This window comes from Haliotis rufescens, unplaced genomic scaffold (assembly GCF_023055435.1).
Source record: "Haliotis rufescens isolate VD_foot unplaced genomic scaffold, xgHalRufe1.0.p SCAF_1, whole genome shotgun sequence".
NCBI lineage: Eukaryota > Metazoa > Mollusca > Gastropoda > Lepetellida > Haliotidae > Haliotis > Haliotis rufescens.
In genome coordinates, this window is record NW_025963779.1 from 59610564 (window position 1) to 59628736 (window position 18173).

The 18173-nt window shown below is 36.7% G+C and overlaps 2 protein-coding genes across 2 annotated transcripts; one reads left to right on the top strand and one right to left on the bottom strand.

Moving 5' to 3' along the window:
* The first annotated feature begins 1346 nt into the window (after positions 1-1346).
* LOC124131493 lies at positions 1347-8662 on the top strand. The gene is made up of 2 exons (XM_046494779.2): positions 1347-1896; positions 4462-8662. Exons 1-2 carry the CDS (start codon positions 1462-1464, stop codon positions 4558-4560), a joined length of 534 nt encoding a protein of 177 aa, XP_046350735.1. The 5' UTR covers positions 1347-1461; the 3' UTR covers positions 4561-8662.
* Positions 8663-10063: 1401 nt separating this feature from the next.
* LOC124131492 (cAMP-regulated phosphoprotein 19-like) lies at positions 10064-18020 on the bottom strand. Its single transcript, XM_046494778.2, has 3 exons — positions 17865-18020; positions 16226-16372; positions 10064-12936 (listed from the first exon to the last, which is right to left on the bottom strand). The coding sequence occupies exons 1-3, from the start codon at positions 17889-17891 to the stop codon at positions 12745-12747; spliced, it is 366 nt and encodes a 121-aa protein (XP_046350734.1). The 5' UTR covers positions 17892-18020; the 3' UTR covers positions 10064-12744.
* Positions 18021-18173: the final 153 nt, after the last annotated feature.

Sequence of the window (18173 nt, forward strand, 5' to 3'; positions counted from 1 at the left end):
TTAACTGCTGAAGACCAATTCGAACCCAGATCTTTTAGGGGGAGTAACTCCTGTAATACGAATACATGAGAAATATAATATTCAGTAGTGTATGTATTTGCTACTAGAACATACATGACAAAGTAGACACAATTTATGGATAACAACTTCTTTAATACTGTGAAGGCGACGTTTCGGTATGGATCCTTATACCGTTGTCAAGCAAGACTGTCTTGCTTCTAAGTAATGCCTATCAAACAATAGAACATACATAGTTATAACCACGTAAGTAGCGATATATGAATATTTGTCTCGGAAAAAAACACAAAACGAAAAGGTATGATATGGGTCCTTTTTGGCCCACAGGATATAAACTGCCCGGCAAAAAGAAAATGTACACTTGAAACATTTGATTCGACCAAAGAATTATTAACTTTATCAAAACGGTACTGGGCTGAAAACAGTCACCGAAACACTGCAAACGTAAGATCCGAAACACAACTGTCATACCGGTATCAAATACATCAACATCTAATAACCATTTCTTTTATGTATCATTTTTAGACAGCATCAAACATGTGTTGATACTTTCTTTTCCCCGGCAGTTTATATCATTTAAGAAGTGGCAAAACCTTTCAACAGAGAGCTCCGGAAATGAACCATACTCTCATTTGAAGATACGAGTATGTCCAACGTACGTGCTGCCTTGGAAACCTAAGCCGTAACAGTTTTTTTTTAAAATTCATACCAAAGGGCATTAGTTGCCCCTAATGAACAATACTACGGGGTTAACCTAAGGTTGGTGTCCTTATGAGTCCGACTTGCAGTTTATTGTTGTTTATACAAGGTTTTACCAAAGTCCCCAAAGCGAACTCTGTCTGTTTTAATCTACCGCATAATTTGAATAAACTCAGGTTGAACTAAAATAAATAGGAGACATACAAAACCCCAAAAGCAATGTCTACTTCTAAAGATATGTCTGTACAACATTTCCGGAATGAGAACTACCCTTTATTTCTTTCATGGTCGCTGAAGCCTATGTATCTTCTCGCAAAAACAGTTATATTTTTCATGAAAAGAATCCTTTCATCAAGAAATATATAAAACACACTGTGAACAAATTGACAATGCATATACATGTGTATTTCCCATTTCCAAAATAAAAGTTCATGATGCAGGCCCTTCTCCTTTTCCCGGAAAGAAACGAATGATCACGAATGAACCCACACTCCGTCGCAGTGGTGCCTCAGCATACACTATGCTAGCTGGCTGCCGGCCGCATGGAACTCTGGGTAGGAGGGTGGAATGAACCGGAAGCTATATAGACTTAACGGTCTACCGGAAATACATACAGAGTTACAGTTCTTGAAGGTAACACTTCCGTTTCGAACGACGCTCAACGAGAAACATTCCGATATTAATCTCCGAAACGAAACATGTTTGTTTGCTGATGAGACTTGGTATGAATACCGAGCAATAGTCATGGCATCTGGAACTTCAAAATACGGTGAAAATGGAGGGAATGAGGACAGAGACAGTGAGAATAGTTCAGAATCTGAAGAACACGACAGAAACACAAATCAACGAGTTCATGAAAGGGAAAAGAAGCCAGCAAAAACAGATGCCACAACAGACGACGAGAAAAAAGAAGCTACATTTAGTTTGACTGACCCTGAAGCCTTGCTGGAACAGTTAGAAAGTGTTGAACTGACCGAGGAAGATACCGAGGAACTATTACACGAAGCTTACAAAGTAAACATGAAATTGAAAGAGATGCTTCGTAGGCAAGAAGCAAAACGTCGTGACAGACTTTCAAGCGCAAAATCTGCATACAGTACTGCATCGAACTCAAGAAAACATCCAGGACCTTCTGTCCTCCCACCTATTACCAAGAAAAGCTCAGCAAGTGATTCTAAGGTATGCTGCTAGACACGTAGTGAGTTTAAAATACCCAGTTCACTTAAGAAGGAAGGTAAGACTGGTTTTGGTAGCTGTTAGAATTGCTTGGCCCTGGCCATGATAAACAATATAGGTTGTATCCAAGAATAAATTGTTATGGAAAAAAAGTATATAACTAAACATGCATTTTGCTGGACAACTTCTGCGAATTTACACTGATCTAAAGCAATTCCCCGGGACTGGTTGTTGCCTTTGTTATTGTTTTTCCCGGTGAGTACCCGGAGGATACTGCAACGCAACTGAGCGTGACAAGAGACTGGGCTACCGTCTGCAAGGACAGCAAAATAAACTTGGGACAATATTTGTTTTACCCATTTTTGAACACTGATTGGTTAACCATGATCTATAAAGATTTCGACAAAGGGCGCATGTTAATTAATTTCTGAGGACACCTCCATATAAGGTCATGTCAGAGGGTTATAGCTAAAATGGCACCTCAGCAAAACGTCACCTCCCCTCAAGCGAAAACGGCTATTGTTGCATGGCGAAAATGGCACCCTATTTTTTTTACCTTGGTAAAATAAATGAAATTAAACTCACATGGTCGCTTGCAAACACCAATCTTTGTGAAATGTTAAAACTAGTTTACATTAGAAATTAGCCTCTACTCCAACTATATTCCAACTTAGCCTATACCAGAGACCATATAATAGGTATGGTATAATATTATATGGTCTCTGGCTATATGCAACTCAACATTTTGTGAAAACATAACATGCCTTGAAGTTAAATAAATTAAATTAAACTCACATTGTCTCTTATAAACACTACTTAATTTTATAATAGTGAAATGTTAAAACAAGTTTACAGTAGAAATTAGCCCCCTACTCCAAATTTACTCGCCGACTCTGATTGGGAGGTGCAACTAACTTATTATGAAAACATTATATGCTTTGAAGTAAAATAAATGAAATTAAACCCACATTGTCTCTTACAAACACCAATAATTGTGACAAGTTAAAACAAGTTTACATTAGAAATTAGCCCCCTGAGTCAGCTACTATCACAGTGCTCGGTGGTACATGAGCCAATATTGTAAACTGTGATGAAGATCAAAACTGTGAAGAACTGTATATGTGAATGTATGTAGTTATCTGTGAACATCTGGAAACAGGAAATAATATGTAAATACATCAAATAATATGTAACAAATAACATAAATCAGATATTCTACCACATAAATCATTCTTATCGTTATTAGAAATGAGGTGCCGTTTTCGCCAGAGAAATCGGTGACGTTTTGCTGAGGTGACGTTTTCGCCTGCATCCATGTCAGGTGCCCTCGGAGCTATCTTTGACCACCCAAGCACCATAAAGGATATGTGTGCTTTTGAGCCAATGAGACGTCAGCTTTCAATCAATTCAGCTTCATTTCTTCACCACCTCGATTCACTTTTAACAAAAGAAAACCTGCACAGAACACAAATATTCTTCAATACTGCACCCTTTTTGGTGTGGATGATAATGTACAGAATTGACATGGTGTGTTAAGTATCCACAATATACATGCAATGGTGCAATGTTTTTCTCATTTATGATAGGAACAGGCCGATTAACTTCATGTCCAAGATACAGAAATCAGATTCTCTTCTCTGAATGTTTTGCTCATTTATACCTCCGACTCGATGCTTATTGGCTGATTAGAAAGTTCACCTGCCTGAAGTGCCTTGATCCAACTGGTGTAGAAGGCTTCCTCCTGGTGGTGTTAAAAGTCTCCACACCATTCTACTTAATCAATGCAAACTGATGTTTCTGACAATTTCCAAAGTGATACAGTTGCTAATATTTCTGGAAGTCACATTAACTCCCACTTCTGTCTCAATGATGTCAGTAGTGAACAAGAATACCTCCCGCAATGACTGCAACCATGCTTCTAAATTTGATGCCAAGGGCAAAGTCACACAGTGACACTGACACAAGCTGACAACTTAAAATATTTTACATTTCAGCTTGTAATGTTGTTCCTTTATGTTTTGTTTGTGTCAAAACTATATTTGACCCGTAAAGATCTGGGGTAGAATTGGTCTTCAGCAAACCATGCTTGCTGTAAAAGGCGACTATGCTTGTCGTAAGAGGCGACTAACAGGATCGGGTGGTCAGGCTCGCTGACTTGGTTGATGCATGTCATTGATCCCAATTGCGTGGATCTATGTTCATGATATAAATCACTATATTGTCTGGTCTAGACTTGATTATTTACAGACTGCCGTCATATAGCTGGAATACTGCTGAGTGCGGCGTTAAACAACAAACCAACCAACCAAAACTATATTTGATGTTTCCTCCATGGACTGATGTATAAATTAGTATTGTGTACATTGTTTTCTTCAACATACATCTTATTTAATAGTATAACCAACAGTAAGTGAACTAAAAGTAAGAGCCATTGGCTGTTACATTTCTTAAAGTAACTGGATGGCCCTCTTTGTGTTTATTTTGTTTTACATCACCCAGAGCAATATTGAAACTGTATGATGGCAGCCTGTGAAAAAACATAACAGCGTATCTGGTTTATTTTTTCAGAGGAGAGGTGATTCATCAAAGAAACCTAGACATCCCAGTTCAACAAGTAAAAGCGCCAAAGAAAAGCCAATCTGGGATGACCGGTTCTCCTTCAGTTGAACTTACCAACAGGACTTGCACATCTGTGATAGAAAAATAATACCTGTTGTTGTGAACTAGATATCACTGTGACATTGCAAAGCATCATCTATACGGATGCCCCACTTCACATCTTCACTGTGTGCTGCTAATCAGTGTTGTAGATGTGCATTAAAACAAGCTTTTATTTCTGATGTGATAACACTGATCTTTTCCTATGTGCCCAACTATATTTGATATAAGAAGCTAGGCTGCAAGATAGGCAACAAATCCGGCATCAGATTTCAAAATAGTTCATCTTAAATTTTGTGTAAAAGGCACTCTGAAATGTCTCAGGATGGGTGTTTTACTACTCGCAAATATCTTTTAGACGTTGGGCAGTGTTAAAACCCTTTTAACCCATTAACAGACCAGAAGCATTTCAGATGCCACACTTCACTGTGTGCTGCTTATCAGTGTTGTAGATATGCATTAAAACAAGCTTTTATATCTGATGTGATAACACTGATCTTTTCCTATGTGCCCAACTATATTTGATATAAGAAGCTAGGCTGCAAGATAGGCAACAAATCCGGCATCAGATTTCAAAATAGTTCATCTTAAATTTTGTGTAAAAGGCACTCTGAAATGTCTCAGGATGGGTGTTTTACTACTCGCAAATTTCTTTTAGACGTTGGGCAGTGTTAAAACCCTTTTAACCCATTAACAGACCAGAAGCATTTCAGATGCCACACTTCACTGTGTGCTGCTTATCAGTGTTGTAGATATGCATTAAAACAAGCTTTTATATCTGATGTGATAACACTGATCTTTTCCTATGTGCCCAACTATATTTGATATAAGAAGCTAGGCTGCAAGATAGGCAATAAACCCGGCATCAGATTTCAAAATAGTACATCTTAACTTTTGTGTAAAAGGCACTCTGAAATGTCTCAGGATGGGTGTTTTACTACTCGCAAATATCTTTTAGACGTTGGGCAGTGTTAAAACCCTTCTAACCCATTAACAGACCTGCAGATTTCAGAAGCATTGAATTGAATTTATAATATGCTATTCATAGGACTCTTTTTTTATTGTTTTTGCGATAAATGTTGTGTTAGATTCTGATTTAAGTCTAAATCATATGTTCAGTTTGTTTTATGAACTACAGTCAAATGTAATACTGAGAAGATATACTTCTATATAAGAGTTGCCTCCCTTAGATGTGTAAGGTGAGTGTCAGTATGTCACCCTGGGCTGTTCTGCCAAATAAGGCTGACAGTGTATGAAATTGTGAAAGCATTGCTCAACACCAACTCCCTTTTACCTGAAAACAAAGTATGCCTTTGGTCACAGGGGCTTGTGACACAAAAATAGCAGCTACAAGATATATTGTCACACCCAGTGTCAGTATACTTTATAAAAGGATAAAAGGATCATTTGATATAGTATACTGACACTGGGTGTGACCATATATCTTGTAGCTGAAAGTTGTTGTACAAGCCCCTGTGTCTTTGGTCTCATTCATCACTCCATGATAATATGTAAAATATTTCCTGCATCTACAACAATGATGAAAAAGATAAAACATTTCCTTATTCTTAAACATGTTGTAGGTTAGTCATGTGTTTGCCTAAAAAAATCGTTGTTTTTTGTCACATTTTAACATGAACTTCACATGAATGATTGAAATTGAGTTTTCTTCATGGATCGCATGCATCCATACTATTGCCCATGTCATTCTTTCATTCCCAATATTGTTATAGCAAAGCAATATGAAATTAACTGTATAATTGTTTTAGAAATATATGGTTCTCTGAATCAGGAATTCCACAGTTGCTTTTGTCCCTCTCAGTACTGAGCCGACTCTGTTTATTCCTTTTGCCTGTATAGTAATTGCAACTGAAGTATGTCTTTCTCTCTGTGGTCCTTCCGATAAGGGACGGACAGTTTGATATTCTGGGGCCTCCGATTTTATATCGAGTTCAGATATTTTTTCAGCTTCATCTATAAAACCAGATGTTATTTTATTTAAAACTACGAGCCTGATTTTCGTGAAAAAAAACAAAACCTTGCATCAATGTAATTTTGTGGAATGTTTTCTCAACAGTCTCAAACATAATTAAAAAAAATTTGGGATAAAATATCAGACCCCTGAAATGGTCAGTCCCCTAAGTGTTCATATTATTAATAATTAATATCAGATCCTGTACTACAATTTGATACCTCTTTCTGTAAATGTCTCTCATGTCTAGTAAACCTTCTCATCAGTTAGTCAACAAGGAGGCATCTAAGCTCTTGGTACAGGTGAGCATGGTGAGAGAACACGGAGCAGCATATCAGATATCTGTAAGCCAAAATTAACACAAATGGGCAGTTCTGAATGGAGAATATAGATGGTTGGGTGTGGAGAGGGGAATTCAAATATCTGATTTCAATAAGATTTTATTTGTGATAGATATGTAAATATGTTCTCACCAAATACATATGTAGATCCCCGTATTAAGAACAGTTTTTTATGTACTATCAGTATTATAACTTATTGTATGTGTGTTGAACAATGCTGTTTGTAAATAGATACTATTGTTATTACATTGACATATATACAGTAAACTATGGTTATAACAAACTCAAAGGGACCACTAATTTTAGTTTGTTATAACTGTTGTTCATTATAAGCATACATACAGCATATATTCAGCAAAGTCTGGGACCAAAAAACAGAGTTTGTTACATCCGTCAGTTTGTTATAAGCATGTTCGTTATAAACATAGTTTACTGTATTCCATTATAGTTCTACCAGTACAACACAGGTTAAATATGTTATTGCAATTATAACATAGACATTATCATGATGACAAGAAATGGTAGCATTCAGGAAATAACTTTATCTTTATTAAACACCGAGATGAATTCTTGTAATTGTTTTGAAAAAAATGATGCAATTGTTGGTATTGTCAGATATGTTTCTGAAACAAATAAATGAAACATTATTGACCACGCTGTAAACTAAAACCCTTTGGCATTCATAGAATATTTTTGGATTACAAAAATTACATGCATATTTGGCCTACATGGGACCAAATAGATTTCTGAATCCTTGAAGTTATAATAGTATGTTTGTATGTCATGTGTGAATTCACATACAGAATTCAGCTGTAATGTTCATGTTTAGTATTGGTTACATCCATCTTCCTGAGACGAGGGCAATAACGGACTATAAAAGTCCAGTTTCCACCCTTGCCAAACTAAGCTGTAATTCAGGAGTTACATTATGGTTGGACTAATGAGTCTATGCACAGTCCAATCAAAATCGTGTAATGAACTAGACATCCGGTTCATAAACAACATGGATTTCATTGCGCAGATTTCAGTCGACTGAAGGATTTGCAAAGCATGTGTACCGTCAGCTGGGCGTCGACATGTATTTTGCAAATCATTTCATGTTTTTAATCAAGGTGCTCTAGTGGTTTGATGCACTTCACGAGGCAAGGCCCGTTTTATTACTATAGATCTTGATTATCCATCAGATCATATTGACTGGGAGCTGACATTTTGTTTGAAGCAGTTGCAAATGATATGAGAGGTGTAATCTGATTGGTCAATAGGAGGGACATAGAAGGGACATAACTCATAATAGCCACAAGCGCTACGATCAAGCCTGGAAATTTCAGCCTAGTTCGACAAGGGTGGAAACTGGACTTTTATAGTCAGTTAACTCCCTTGCCTCAGGAAGATGGTTTACATCTGGTTCATTTATTCTATGCCAACCAAGTGGGTTAAAATTTTAGAATATTGTACACTAACATATTCCAAATAAATAGTTTGCATGTGTCATGTGAGAGGTTATCACCTTTATAGCATGTCAAAGAAACACCCTCAGGTCACCTTCACAGGATGCTGAGAAGGGCCACTTAGCCATAACTTTCTAGGTTATATTGTGTTCTGAAAATTCTCTAAATAAAAACATTGCAAAAGTCAACAGTGAGATTGAATTTGTGGAATGATGGCCAACGAAAGGCCCTTTTTTTGGTCAATTAGTCATTGTCAAAATAAGGTTTTCAATGTTGAAAAGCAGCCCAAATGTTCCCGAATTCAATTGACATGCCTGTACAGGCACTGGATATTAAAATAGTAAATCACCTACAAAGTTTCTTTGTTTTTGAAGTTTTAATAGGCATTAAAGCCATTTAAAATTCAATCAGGCCACAGCTGTCAAGTCAATAAACATGCGACAAAATAACTTATCAGTGTTTCTATCATGTGCATTATCATGATTACCTCCATTGTATAATGCAATGAATATCAGAGCAGGACATTTTTAGCCAAGCTCTGGTTGAGTGGTCATGGAAGATTGCTGAACAGATTTCTTGACAAACAAAAAGGTTCCCAGGATGAGAAGAAAACTTGCAGAGATTTTTAGACACATCAGAAACCTTTTTTGATATATTGGTTTAACGCAATACAAACGCACACTGAAGCTGCAAGCATGTCATGAATATGTTGTAGATCACTGGAACATCTTTGAAGGTCCGGGTTACAACTGATCATCAGCAAACCATGCCTGCCATAAGAGGAGACTAACTTGCTAATGCATGTCATCGTATGCAAACTGCTTAAATCAATGCACCAGACTTAATTATTAACAGATTGCAGTCATACAGTTTGAATATTGCGAAGTGTTGCGTAAGCAACGAACATCATTTGGGCATTGCCTCAACATGCTTTATGTAGACAGACAGGAATGGGTAATACCCCCTTCATTATATTTCATGATCTGCTAATCCTCAGGAGAGAAACTTCACTTCCCCATCACAGGATAATCCTCTAGGTACACAAGTCTGTTAGTCCAAGACAAGTGAAAATCTAGAGGGACCAGTTGACTTCTCCCAAGATATAACTATGCTACTCAACACTTACTAAGGACCACACCTTTGACTAAAGATGACATTTATGGTCATTTGCAACTGTCGTAGTAGTATATTGTACAGAAACTAGTCTGAAATGAGCTGTGAACAGTTGAACTTTACCAGTGGGGTATACCCCTGTCCATACACATTAGGCCATCGGGGCCACCTGACGACCATCTAAATCTTGTCTGGAAGCATGAATTCAAACTTAAATATCCAAAGGAAGGTCAAGTTTGGATCTTGAAAACTATTCAAACCCTGTCAAGATGTGTGGGTCTTCTGTTCTGATATTATCTACACTGTTTGTCTTCATGTAACAAGACCCGTGAAGATTTCGGGGTAGAATAGGTCTTCAGCAACCCATGCTTGCCGTAAAAGGTGACTATGCTTGTCGTAAGAGGCGACTTACAGGATCAGGTGGTCAGGCTTGCTGACTTGGTTGATGCATGTCATCGATCCCAATTGCGTGGATCGATGCTCATGATATCATTCACTGGATTGTCTAGTCCAGAATCGATTATTTACAGACCGCCGTCATATAGCTGGAATATTGCTGAGTTCGGCGTTAAACAACAAACCAACCAACCAATCATGTAACAATACAGGTTTAGTGGGAAAAATAACTAAGATTTCTAGAAACTGAACATCAAACTTTATTTCAGATAAAATTCCTGCGTAGTTTATAAAGCTTGATGGTTCTATTTAAAACAACAGTGTACATTTGATATTGACGCATCTATTGTTCTTCTTTCACAAGACATAGATTCACCACAACAGAACAGACGAAGACGTTTCTAGTTTTCATCAACTTTTAGTCAGGCTGCTTTCATCATAACATCTTCCAACTGTAACCCTGTGTCCATATATTTCACTTCCTACTCATACAAAGCATGCACTAAATGTCTGAACACATAAAATTAATACATAATTATTTCCAACAGTTGAATATTTGTATCATTGCATGATTTTGACAAAGAGATTAGCTTCAACTTGAAAGCTTTTTATACTTTGTACAGATTGCTATGAAAGAAATGGACTTCAAAATGTTGCTTAGTTATGAAACCAAGATATAGTCACTAAATAAGAATCATTACTGTGATATTTGTTGTAACTTACAACTTTCTGAATCTCAGGTGCAACTATATAACTGAAACAATACTCTATTATAACTGACACAAACACATAGCACAATTAATGCTGGAAAAATATTTAACAGAAGGAAAACATACTGATGTAATCCTGTAACATTAATTCATCTGGATCACATACACAAGGTCCTTGAAACATTGAATGTATTTCTAAGTTGAGGAAAAAGTTTTCTGGCAAATTTGCAGCTGAATAAAAGGATTACTTTAACCAGGTTAAATACATAACAGATGTGTTCAGTGTACCATTCTGATGCCATATCCCATACATTTAGTCATCAAATTTTTCTGAACATTGTACGATTATGTACACCAGGCTTTTGAAAATGTGTTCCTCATTTTAAATGAGAGAGATATGGCCACAAATACAACAATAAATGACAAACAAGACCTACATATATACATATTCTGAATACACATGTGATGCACACAGTTCGCTTGCATTCAAACTTTTCACAATATATTCCAACAATCTTTAACATACTGGCCGCACCTGTAATACGAGCCATCATGGATAATATTTCTCCATTGTAGGAAGTAGTAAATATGAAAGCTTCGGACAAATTTAGGATAAGCTTTTAAAAGACATCTACAAAACAAGAAATAAGGACTAGGGATCCATGCATGAAGCTTTCATTGATTATATAGAGAAAGGGGAGGGCTAGAAATTTACTTCTTTTTTTTCTGCAAAGAAACAAAGTTTCGCCTCCAATGTCTCAGTCAGGATAATGCATTTCCGTAATAATAGATGCCAATACTTTCAAACTGAAGTCTACACATAATGATGCCAAAACACAAGTTCATCATGTCCGTGCCTCCACTAGCAGTGGAGAAAATACTTGACACTGAGGTACTTCTATTGTAGCAAATCCCAACGTTTTAATGAAATAACACAAATGATTTTATCACCATTTTATTTTTCTCCATTATCATTTGATTAACAGTGTGTATATAAGCAGTGGGAAGAGTTTCCTGGGTAGTAACTGTGCAGATGCAAACCAGAAAAACAGGTGACAAGTCCTCTTACATGTCTGTCATTTACTACCATACATATTTCTCAGGTAGCAAAATACCGTATGACTCACAGGTGCTATTTCACTACTTGCTACCAGTTCCAGCCCTGAAGTGATTTCTTTGTCTTCATTATCTGCCCAATGAACAGAAACAAGGCAGCTATATACAAGAGAGGCCTTCAAGAAAAGTAAGGATAAAGAGCCTGTACATTTTTCAACAACAATGAAGAAAAGACAAATGGAGTGATTAGAACACATGTTAATTTCAATTTTGATTATATACATTACAAATGTAAGGTCCAGAGTTTTCTCTCATATATTTGTATTTAACCATGTCCAAAATAAAGTAAATCAAACAGGACGCAACTTAACTAGTGTCAACATACAAGGACACCCTGATAAAGCCTGAAATTCTACTAGCCCTCAGGGAACCTCGACATCTTGGCTTGTGGGCAAACGCCAATCTGATAAATTATTCTGTTAATTTCAACACCTGTGAGCTTTTGTTACCCACTTATGGCTGAAGTGTCTCATTCAGCTGATATTATGCTTTCTACCAGGGCTAAGCATACCATGCATCAGATAGCTGTGGGAGAGTTAAAGCATGAAGAGATGAAACCAGGTCACTAATTAACAAGAATATTGAATGATATTGATGTGCTCAAGAGATATTCATCATAAAAGCCATTCATTCTACTGGGAATTCATCTTCTAGCTTGATATGCTTGATAGGGACTACTGTGATATGGGAACACCACTTTCAAAGGTATGAAATCAAAAAGCACCACTATGATATCTAGTTACAAGGGTATTTCTGCAGGTGACATGCACACTAACTCTTGACAAAAGCTCTGCAACAAAGAGGCACAAGCAAGAGGAAACCAAACACTAAAGGTCTTCATTCCACTACCATGATTACTAATTACACATGAATAACGATGTATGTCTGATAAACTAAAACGAAGGAATACTCATGTAGATCCCTGTGAGTGTGATTGTGTGAGAACACGCCCCTATATACACATCCATCCAGGTCAGTTCAAGCTTACAGTAACCATCATAACAATGTCAACCAAGATACTGTTTCAGTCATTGGCCTTCCTTTAGAGTTATCTCCCCTTAGCCAAATTGTCTCTTACGAACTTTGCCATTGGCCAATCAAGAGAGTGCTCCTGACGCAAGTTTGCTTGTCACTATTGAAGGTTTGCGAGGTGGAAGGGTTTCTGGGGTTGGAATAGTTTCTCCAATTGATTCTTGCAAGAAAAGTTTTTCATTGGGTGCAAGAGGTCTCTTCGGGTTGTTCATCTTTGCCTTGGCCATATTGTAGTCACCAGAGTCAAAATATTTTTGCTGAAAGTAAACATTGAAAAGTTATAGTTCAATCAAATCAGTCACATAGATTTAAATTTTCCCTTCTTCAAGACATTCATAAAACAATTGCTTTGCACAATGCTGCAGACAAGTACTACACTTAAAAAGCTCAAGATAAGCTCATCTGTATAACAAATGCACACAAAAATATGTATTATCTAATTTATTTTGAGTTGCTAGCTTTCCATGAACAAAAATAAAAAAACCAAAAGCAACAATGTGTTCAATTACCCAATGTAGTCTCTTCAGCTTGCTTATCTCTTTTTCCACACATGTTATTATGTACTGATTGAATTCAGGCATCACCCTTATCATAGTATGAAGTCAAGTATAACTATCACTGTCGCGAGCTGAAGCAATATTTGACACACTTGGCATACTTGGAGCAGCACATGAACAGATGCAAATGAGAAGTCGTAGACTACTGTATCTGAAACAGGCCTTAGGACAGGCCTTGCGACAGGCCTAAATAATACTAAATACTAGGGCTGATACGATTCTCTCGCGTATTCGGTGAATCGAACCATATCCATTCATGAATTGAATTTGTTATTTGTGGTCACTAGAATCGAATATTCATGAATATGCAGTCATGTGCATTTACATACTCTGACCCTTAAAATATCCATAACTAAGAACATATTATATGCATAGATTTTATGAGTGACAGTATTTTAGTCACTGGTCATTGTTGCATTTGAGCAGACACTAGTACCTTGATAAGTGAAGTATATTAATGTATAATAAATTAATAATTTTCAAGCCATGTCAAATAATTTATTTTGATATTGTTTCACTGAATATCATAAATAATATATCAACTGCTGACTTGTTATTGTATTTGTGAATAAATATTCGTATTCGTTACCCTATATTCATTATACGAATCATATTCGCCTCATAGTGTATTCGTTGCAGCCCTACTAAATACCAGAAGAGAAATATGGACACAGCATAAATGTAGCATGCGAGTAAATATTGAATATAGTTACATGGGACTGCAATAAAATCAAGTAAATCATGCCATGACACTGCAGCTCACCCTGACATATTGTCAACAGTCTTAAAAAAGTCACCGAACAAAAGTGGCTGTCAGCATTGATTTTGTAATATTTCCTGCATAAATACTGAGGATGCTTCAAGAAATATTCAATGAACTGAACAAAATATGCTGTCTTCACAAGTAGAAACATACTTGCTCAAGTCCAGTTCCTTGTCGTGTAATTTCAAAGGGAAAAGAATTGTACAGTAGTGGTGAGACGATTCACCGATGCATTGGTGTATTGGGATCAATTCCCTCTCAATACAAGTTTGGATCATAGTGGCACTCTAACTTAAAAATATCGATACATACTTTATATGTTTGTTTTAATAACTGTTTCACCAAACACTAATTATCTCCCCCATCTTGAAGTCTTCACATTGGATGCGAAAACAACAATTTGTCTTAAAGAGCATGAAAGTTAATACTTATTTGTCCTTAACAACTTGTCACCATAATTTCTGACATTGTCATGAAGTAGAGAAAAAGTTGTTTACAAACTATCATGTAATAGTTGGTGTTTTAATGTCAGTTGTTACAAGGGGGTCAGTGCAATAAACATAACAACTGAAGGGCATCGTGAACACAGGGATAGTCTCAAAATTTATATTCTGAAATATTTTCATTGTCAATGTCTAATGAAATAATTTGACTGACAACTACATGATCTAATCCATCTATTTTACAACATGAAGCGCTAATTCCAGTCTCAACTTTGTCAATGCACCCCCTTTGACTTGCAACAATCATAAATCATTGCTTTGAGTATAAATTTATTTTGCACTTCATCTGTATTATTTTGCAGTAAAAAATATATTGAAAAAATGGAATAAATATGTTGAATCCCACATCTTATTACAAAAATACCAAATGTCACTACATTTTGTACAAAAATAGCTAATGACCCTATTGAAAGTTGGATTTGAATCTCTTGAACACATTTAGGTGTAATCATTGGTGTGAACAAGCATATAAAATTACGCTTCACTGGTCCAGTGGTTTCTGAGAAGGTGTTTGTGATGTACAATTCAGGCCATGATATAGCTCACTTGATGTTCAGTCATGTGAGCTAAAAATAGACAGAAGCCTATCATACATACTTTCACTCACTAGTATGTGTCCGTATATGCATGCACATAGAACATATTACAGATACACGTCCTATTTGTTTGAACCTATTAAAACTATGAAGAATGAAAACAAAATATTTGACAGTCGCACATAGCAAACATCCTTATCAGAATTTAGAATCTGTACATGGAAACTAATTCTGTATAATAACAAAAGTATCCCATAAACTGCAGAAAATCAAAATATCAGACCTACTTTATTCATTAACTTCCTGTTGAAAAAGTTGACTCTTAAAATAGTATGTCACAGCGCTACCATTTTTCTAACTTGAAACATGAAATGAATTGTATGTTTCATAACATGTAGTTTTCTTTTGCTTTCAGGGCTACATGACATAGCTCTCCTAATTGTTTTTACACTCTGAAGATCTGGGTTAGAACAGGTCTTCAGTAACCCATGCTTGTTGACTTGCATGACATCATATCCCAATTATGTAGATCGTTGCTCATGATGACAATCACTGCATTACATTTAGACCACCATAATAAAAGCTTTATGGTTCCAAGTTAAACAACAAACAAACAAAATAACTACTTTTACTCAGCTGTGTGACAATTTACACAATCATCTTCAGACCTTGATATTTTGTAAACTTGAAAAATACAACATTAATTGAAAAGCTCATCTGATATTTTGATGTTAAAATAAGAAATGTGATAGTTTATCTGACAACTTGTGGCATTTTCACAATTTTTCTAATCATGTTTGTATGAATGGGGTAGCTAAAAGAAAGATACATGACGTCATCTCGGTAGAATGACAACCGGCCGCCATTTTGTAATGCGTACAACATTTTCATTTGCTCATAAATCACCACAAAATGAGGCAAATAGAAGCTTAGATTTAACCTCAGAGCACAGGAAAAGGCGTTATAAGGGTGAGAAATTATAAAAAAATCAGAGCCACGCTAGGAGGCTATGCGACCTCAGGTTCGGACACTTTGCGGCCTCATCATTTAGTCGTGGGCCAGTTAGTTTGGAGAAGGGCCAGTAACTTTTAAAAGGAGGAAGCCTTGCTGGCTACATACAAATTTGTTGTTAAATCTACCCCTGTCACCTGTATGTAGAATAACACGATATGATAAGCGCTACTTACTCCTTTTGCCAGTCTCTTGTGGAGTAGTGCTGAGCCGCCAGAGTTGCTTAAAGATGGGTACTTGGCCTTGAGTTTGTCAGCCTCCCTCTGCTCCAAAGCCTTCTTGTCAGGCTGTGGTTGGGGCTGTGGTTGGGGCTGTGGCTGGGGCTGAAATTGTCATCACCATGTACAGATATAGTTCTTGTTATTTACTATTATTTGTGAGTTGTACAACACCCCACTAGGGAATATTCCAGCAATATGAGACAGTCTATAAATAATCAAGTGAGACAAACCACTACCAGGGATTAATATATGATGTCAGGGCCCTTTAACATGCTATCTACCAAGTCACTGAGTATAGCCATCTGATCCAATAACATGATTTCAACAAGCGTAAGTTGCTGGAGGCATACCCGTGAAGATCGGGTTAGAATTGATCTACAGCAACCCATGCTTGTCGTATGAGGCGACAAATGAGATCGGGCAGTCAGGCCTGCTGATGTGGTTTATGCATGTCATTGTATTACAGTTGCAAGGATTGGTGCTCTTGGTGACAATCACTGGATTTTCTGGTCCAGGTTCGATTATTTACAGACCGCTGTCACATAGCTTGAATATTGCAGAGTGTGGCATTAAACAACAAACAAAAATTCTCTGCTGAATGTTACAACGCAAGTAACATATTAGACATGAGCAATCTCTATTATATTATAACATCATGAGAATAATGCATCAAAAAATCCTCAACAAGCTAACAAACAAAATACAAAATACAACAAATAAATAAATTTGAAACATTGTTTAAAAAATGCTGCAAAATGGAGGTGTCATGCCTTTGGAAGAGAGATTGTGAAAAGATATACCAGTCTTCTTTGAAACTCATAAAAGAAACAGGGACTGCTTCCAGTCTAGCAACACATCTGAACTGCCGGATCCCCAGGATTCTACACTTCAGCTGAGCTTGTCATAATAGCTTCAACAGGGTTCAAGGCCAACAAAACAATGACACCTGACAGACAGTTAACATGACAATGAGGAATGTCATCAGCCCCTACTGGCTATTTGCCATGTTTGAAGCAGGAGAATTCAACAAAATATGAAACTTTAGTACACCACATAATTCATCGCGGAAATTCGACACAGTCAAATTCAAACGACCTTCTTGAATTCACGATTTATTCCCCTTCCGGTGAAGTTGCCTTGACATAGTTTAGAACATGCTCTTGCTGTTGTGAAAGTACATGTTCTGAACTTACGTCTCTAATCATCAACTCATGCTATCTATTAGTGAACACTACACTAGTGCACACTGCACAAGTGCACAAGAGGGTGTGTGAGCATAATGTCAGAATACAAACATTATTTAGTTGACTGTTGCAAATAGCCACAGCAAAACCGGGTCTGATTCGTGAAAAAAATAAACATATACTCAGTTTCCAAATAATTTCATTCCATCCACTGAGACAAACACATATGTTGAATTGGTTCACAGCGGACATTTATTGCTGCGTGAACTTGAACACTTTTCGAAAGGTAAACACGAACACTTTAATAATCCCCATGTGTGTCGTAATAAAGTTAAAAATAGGTTTCCCAAACAACATTGTATCTGCTGTCGATAAATGTAAATTTAAGCACATAAATTCCCCGTCACTACCTGGTTAGATTCTTCAACGTCAGACATTTTCAAGGGAAACTTCGCTTGACAACAGTCTGGCTCTCTTTCCTCGGAAAATGGCGATTTTGACGTCAAACAAAATAGGTACGATATTCCTACACACTAACTATATTGCCTACTTTGCAATTACAATGAAGTTAAATATGTAAACAATGAACTTGAATTGTAACTCAGTCGGTTGTATCGAGTACCAATCAAGTATCGACTGAAAAATCCAAATATTGTCTTGTACTGAACAATCATACAAATAAGGACTTTTCATTGATGGAATAGACATCTTGAAATGTG

Bases quoted from the DNA above. Each gene is read 5' to 3' on its own strand.
- LOC124131493 (XM_046494779.2), top strand. From the start codon at position 1,462: ATGGCATCTGGAACTTCAAAATACGGTGAAAATGGAGGGAATGAGGAC. The intron at 1,897-4,461 runs GTATGCTGCTAG...TTATTTTTTCAG, and splicing joins GCTCAGCAAGTGATTCTAAG to AGGAGAGGTGATTCATCAAA.
- LOC124131492 (XM_046494778.2), bottom strand. From the start codon at position 17,891: ATGTCTGACGTTGAAGAATCTAACCAG. The intron at 16,373-17,864 runs GTAGTGACGGGG...TGACAATTTCAG, and splicing joins ACGTTGAAGAATCTAACCAG to CCCCAGCCACAGCCCCAACC. The intron at 12,937-16,225 runs GTAAGTAGCGCT...GTTTACTTTCAG, and splicing joins ACAAGAGACTGGCAAAAGGA to CAAAAATATTTTGACTCTGG.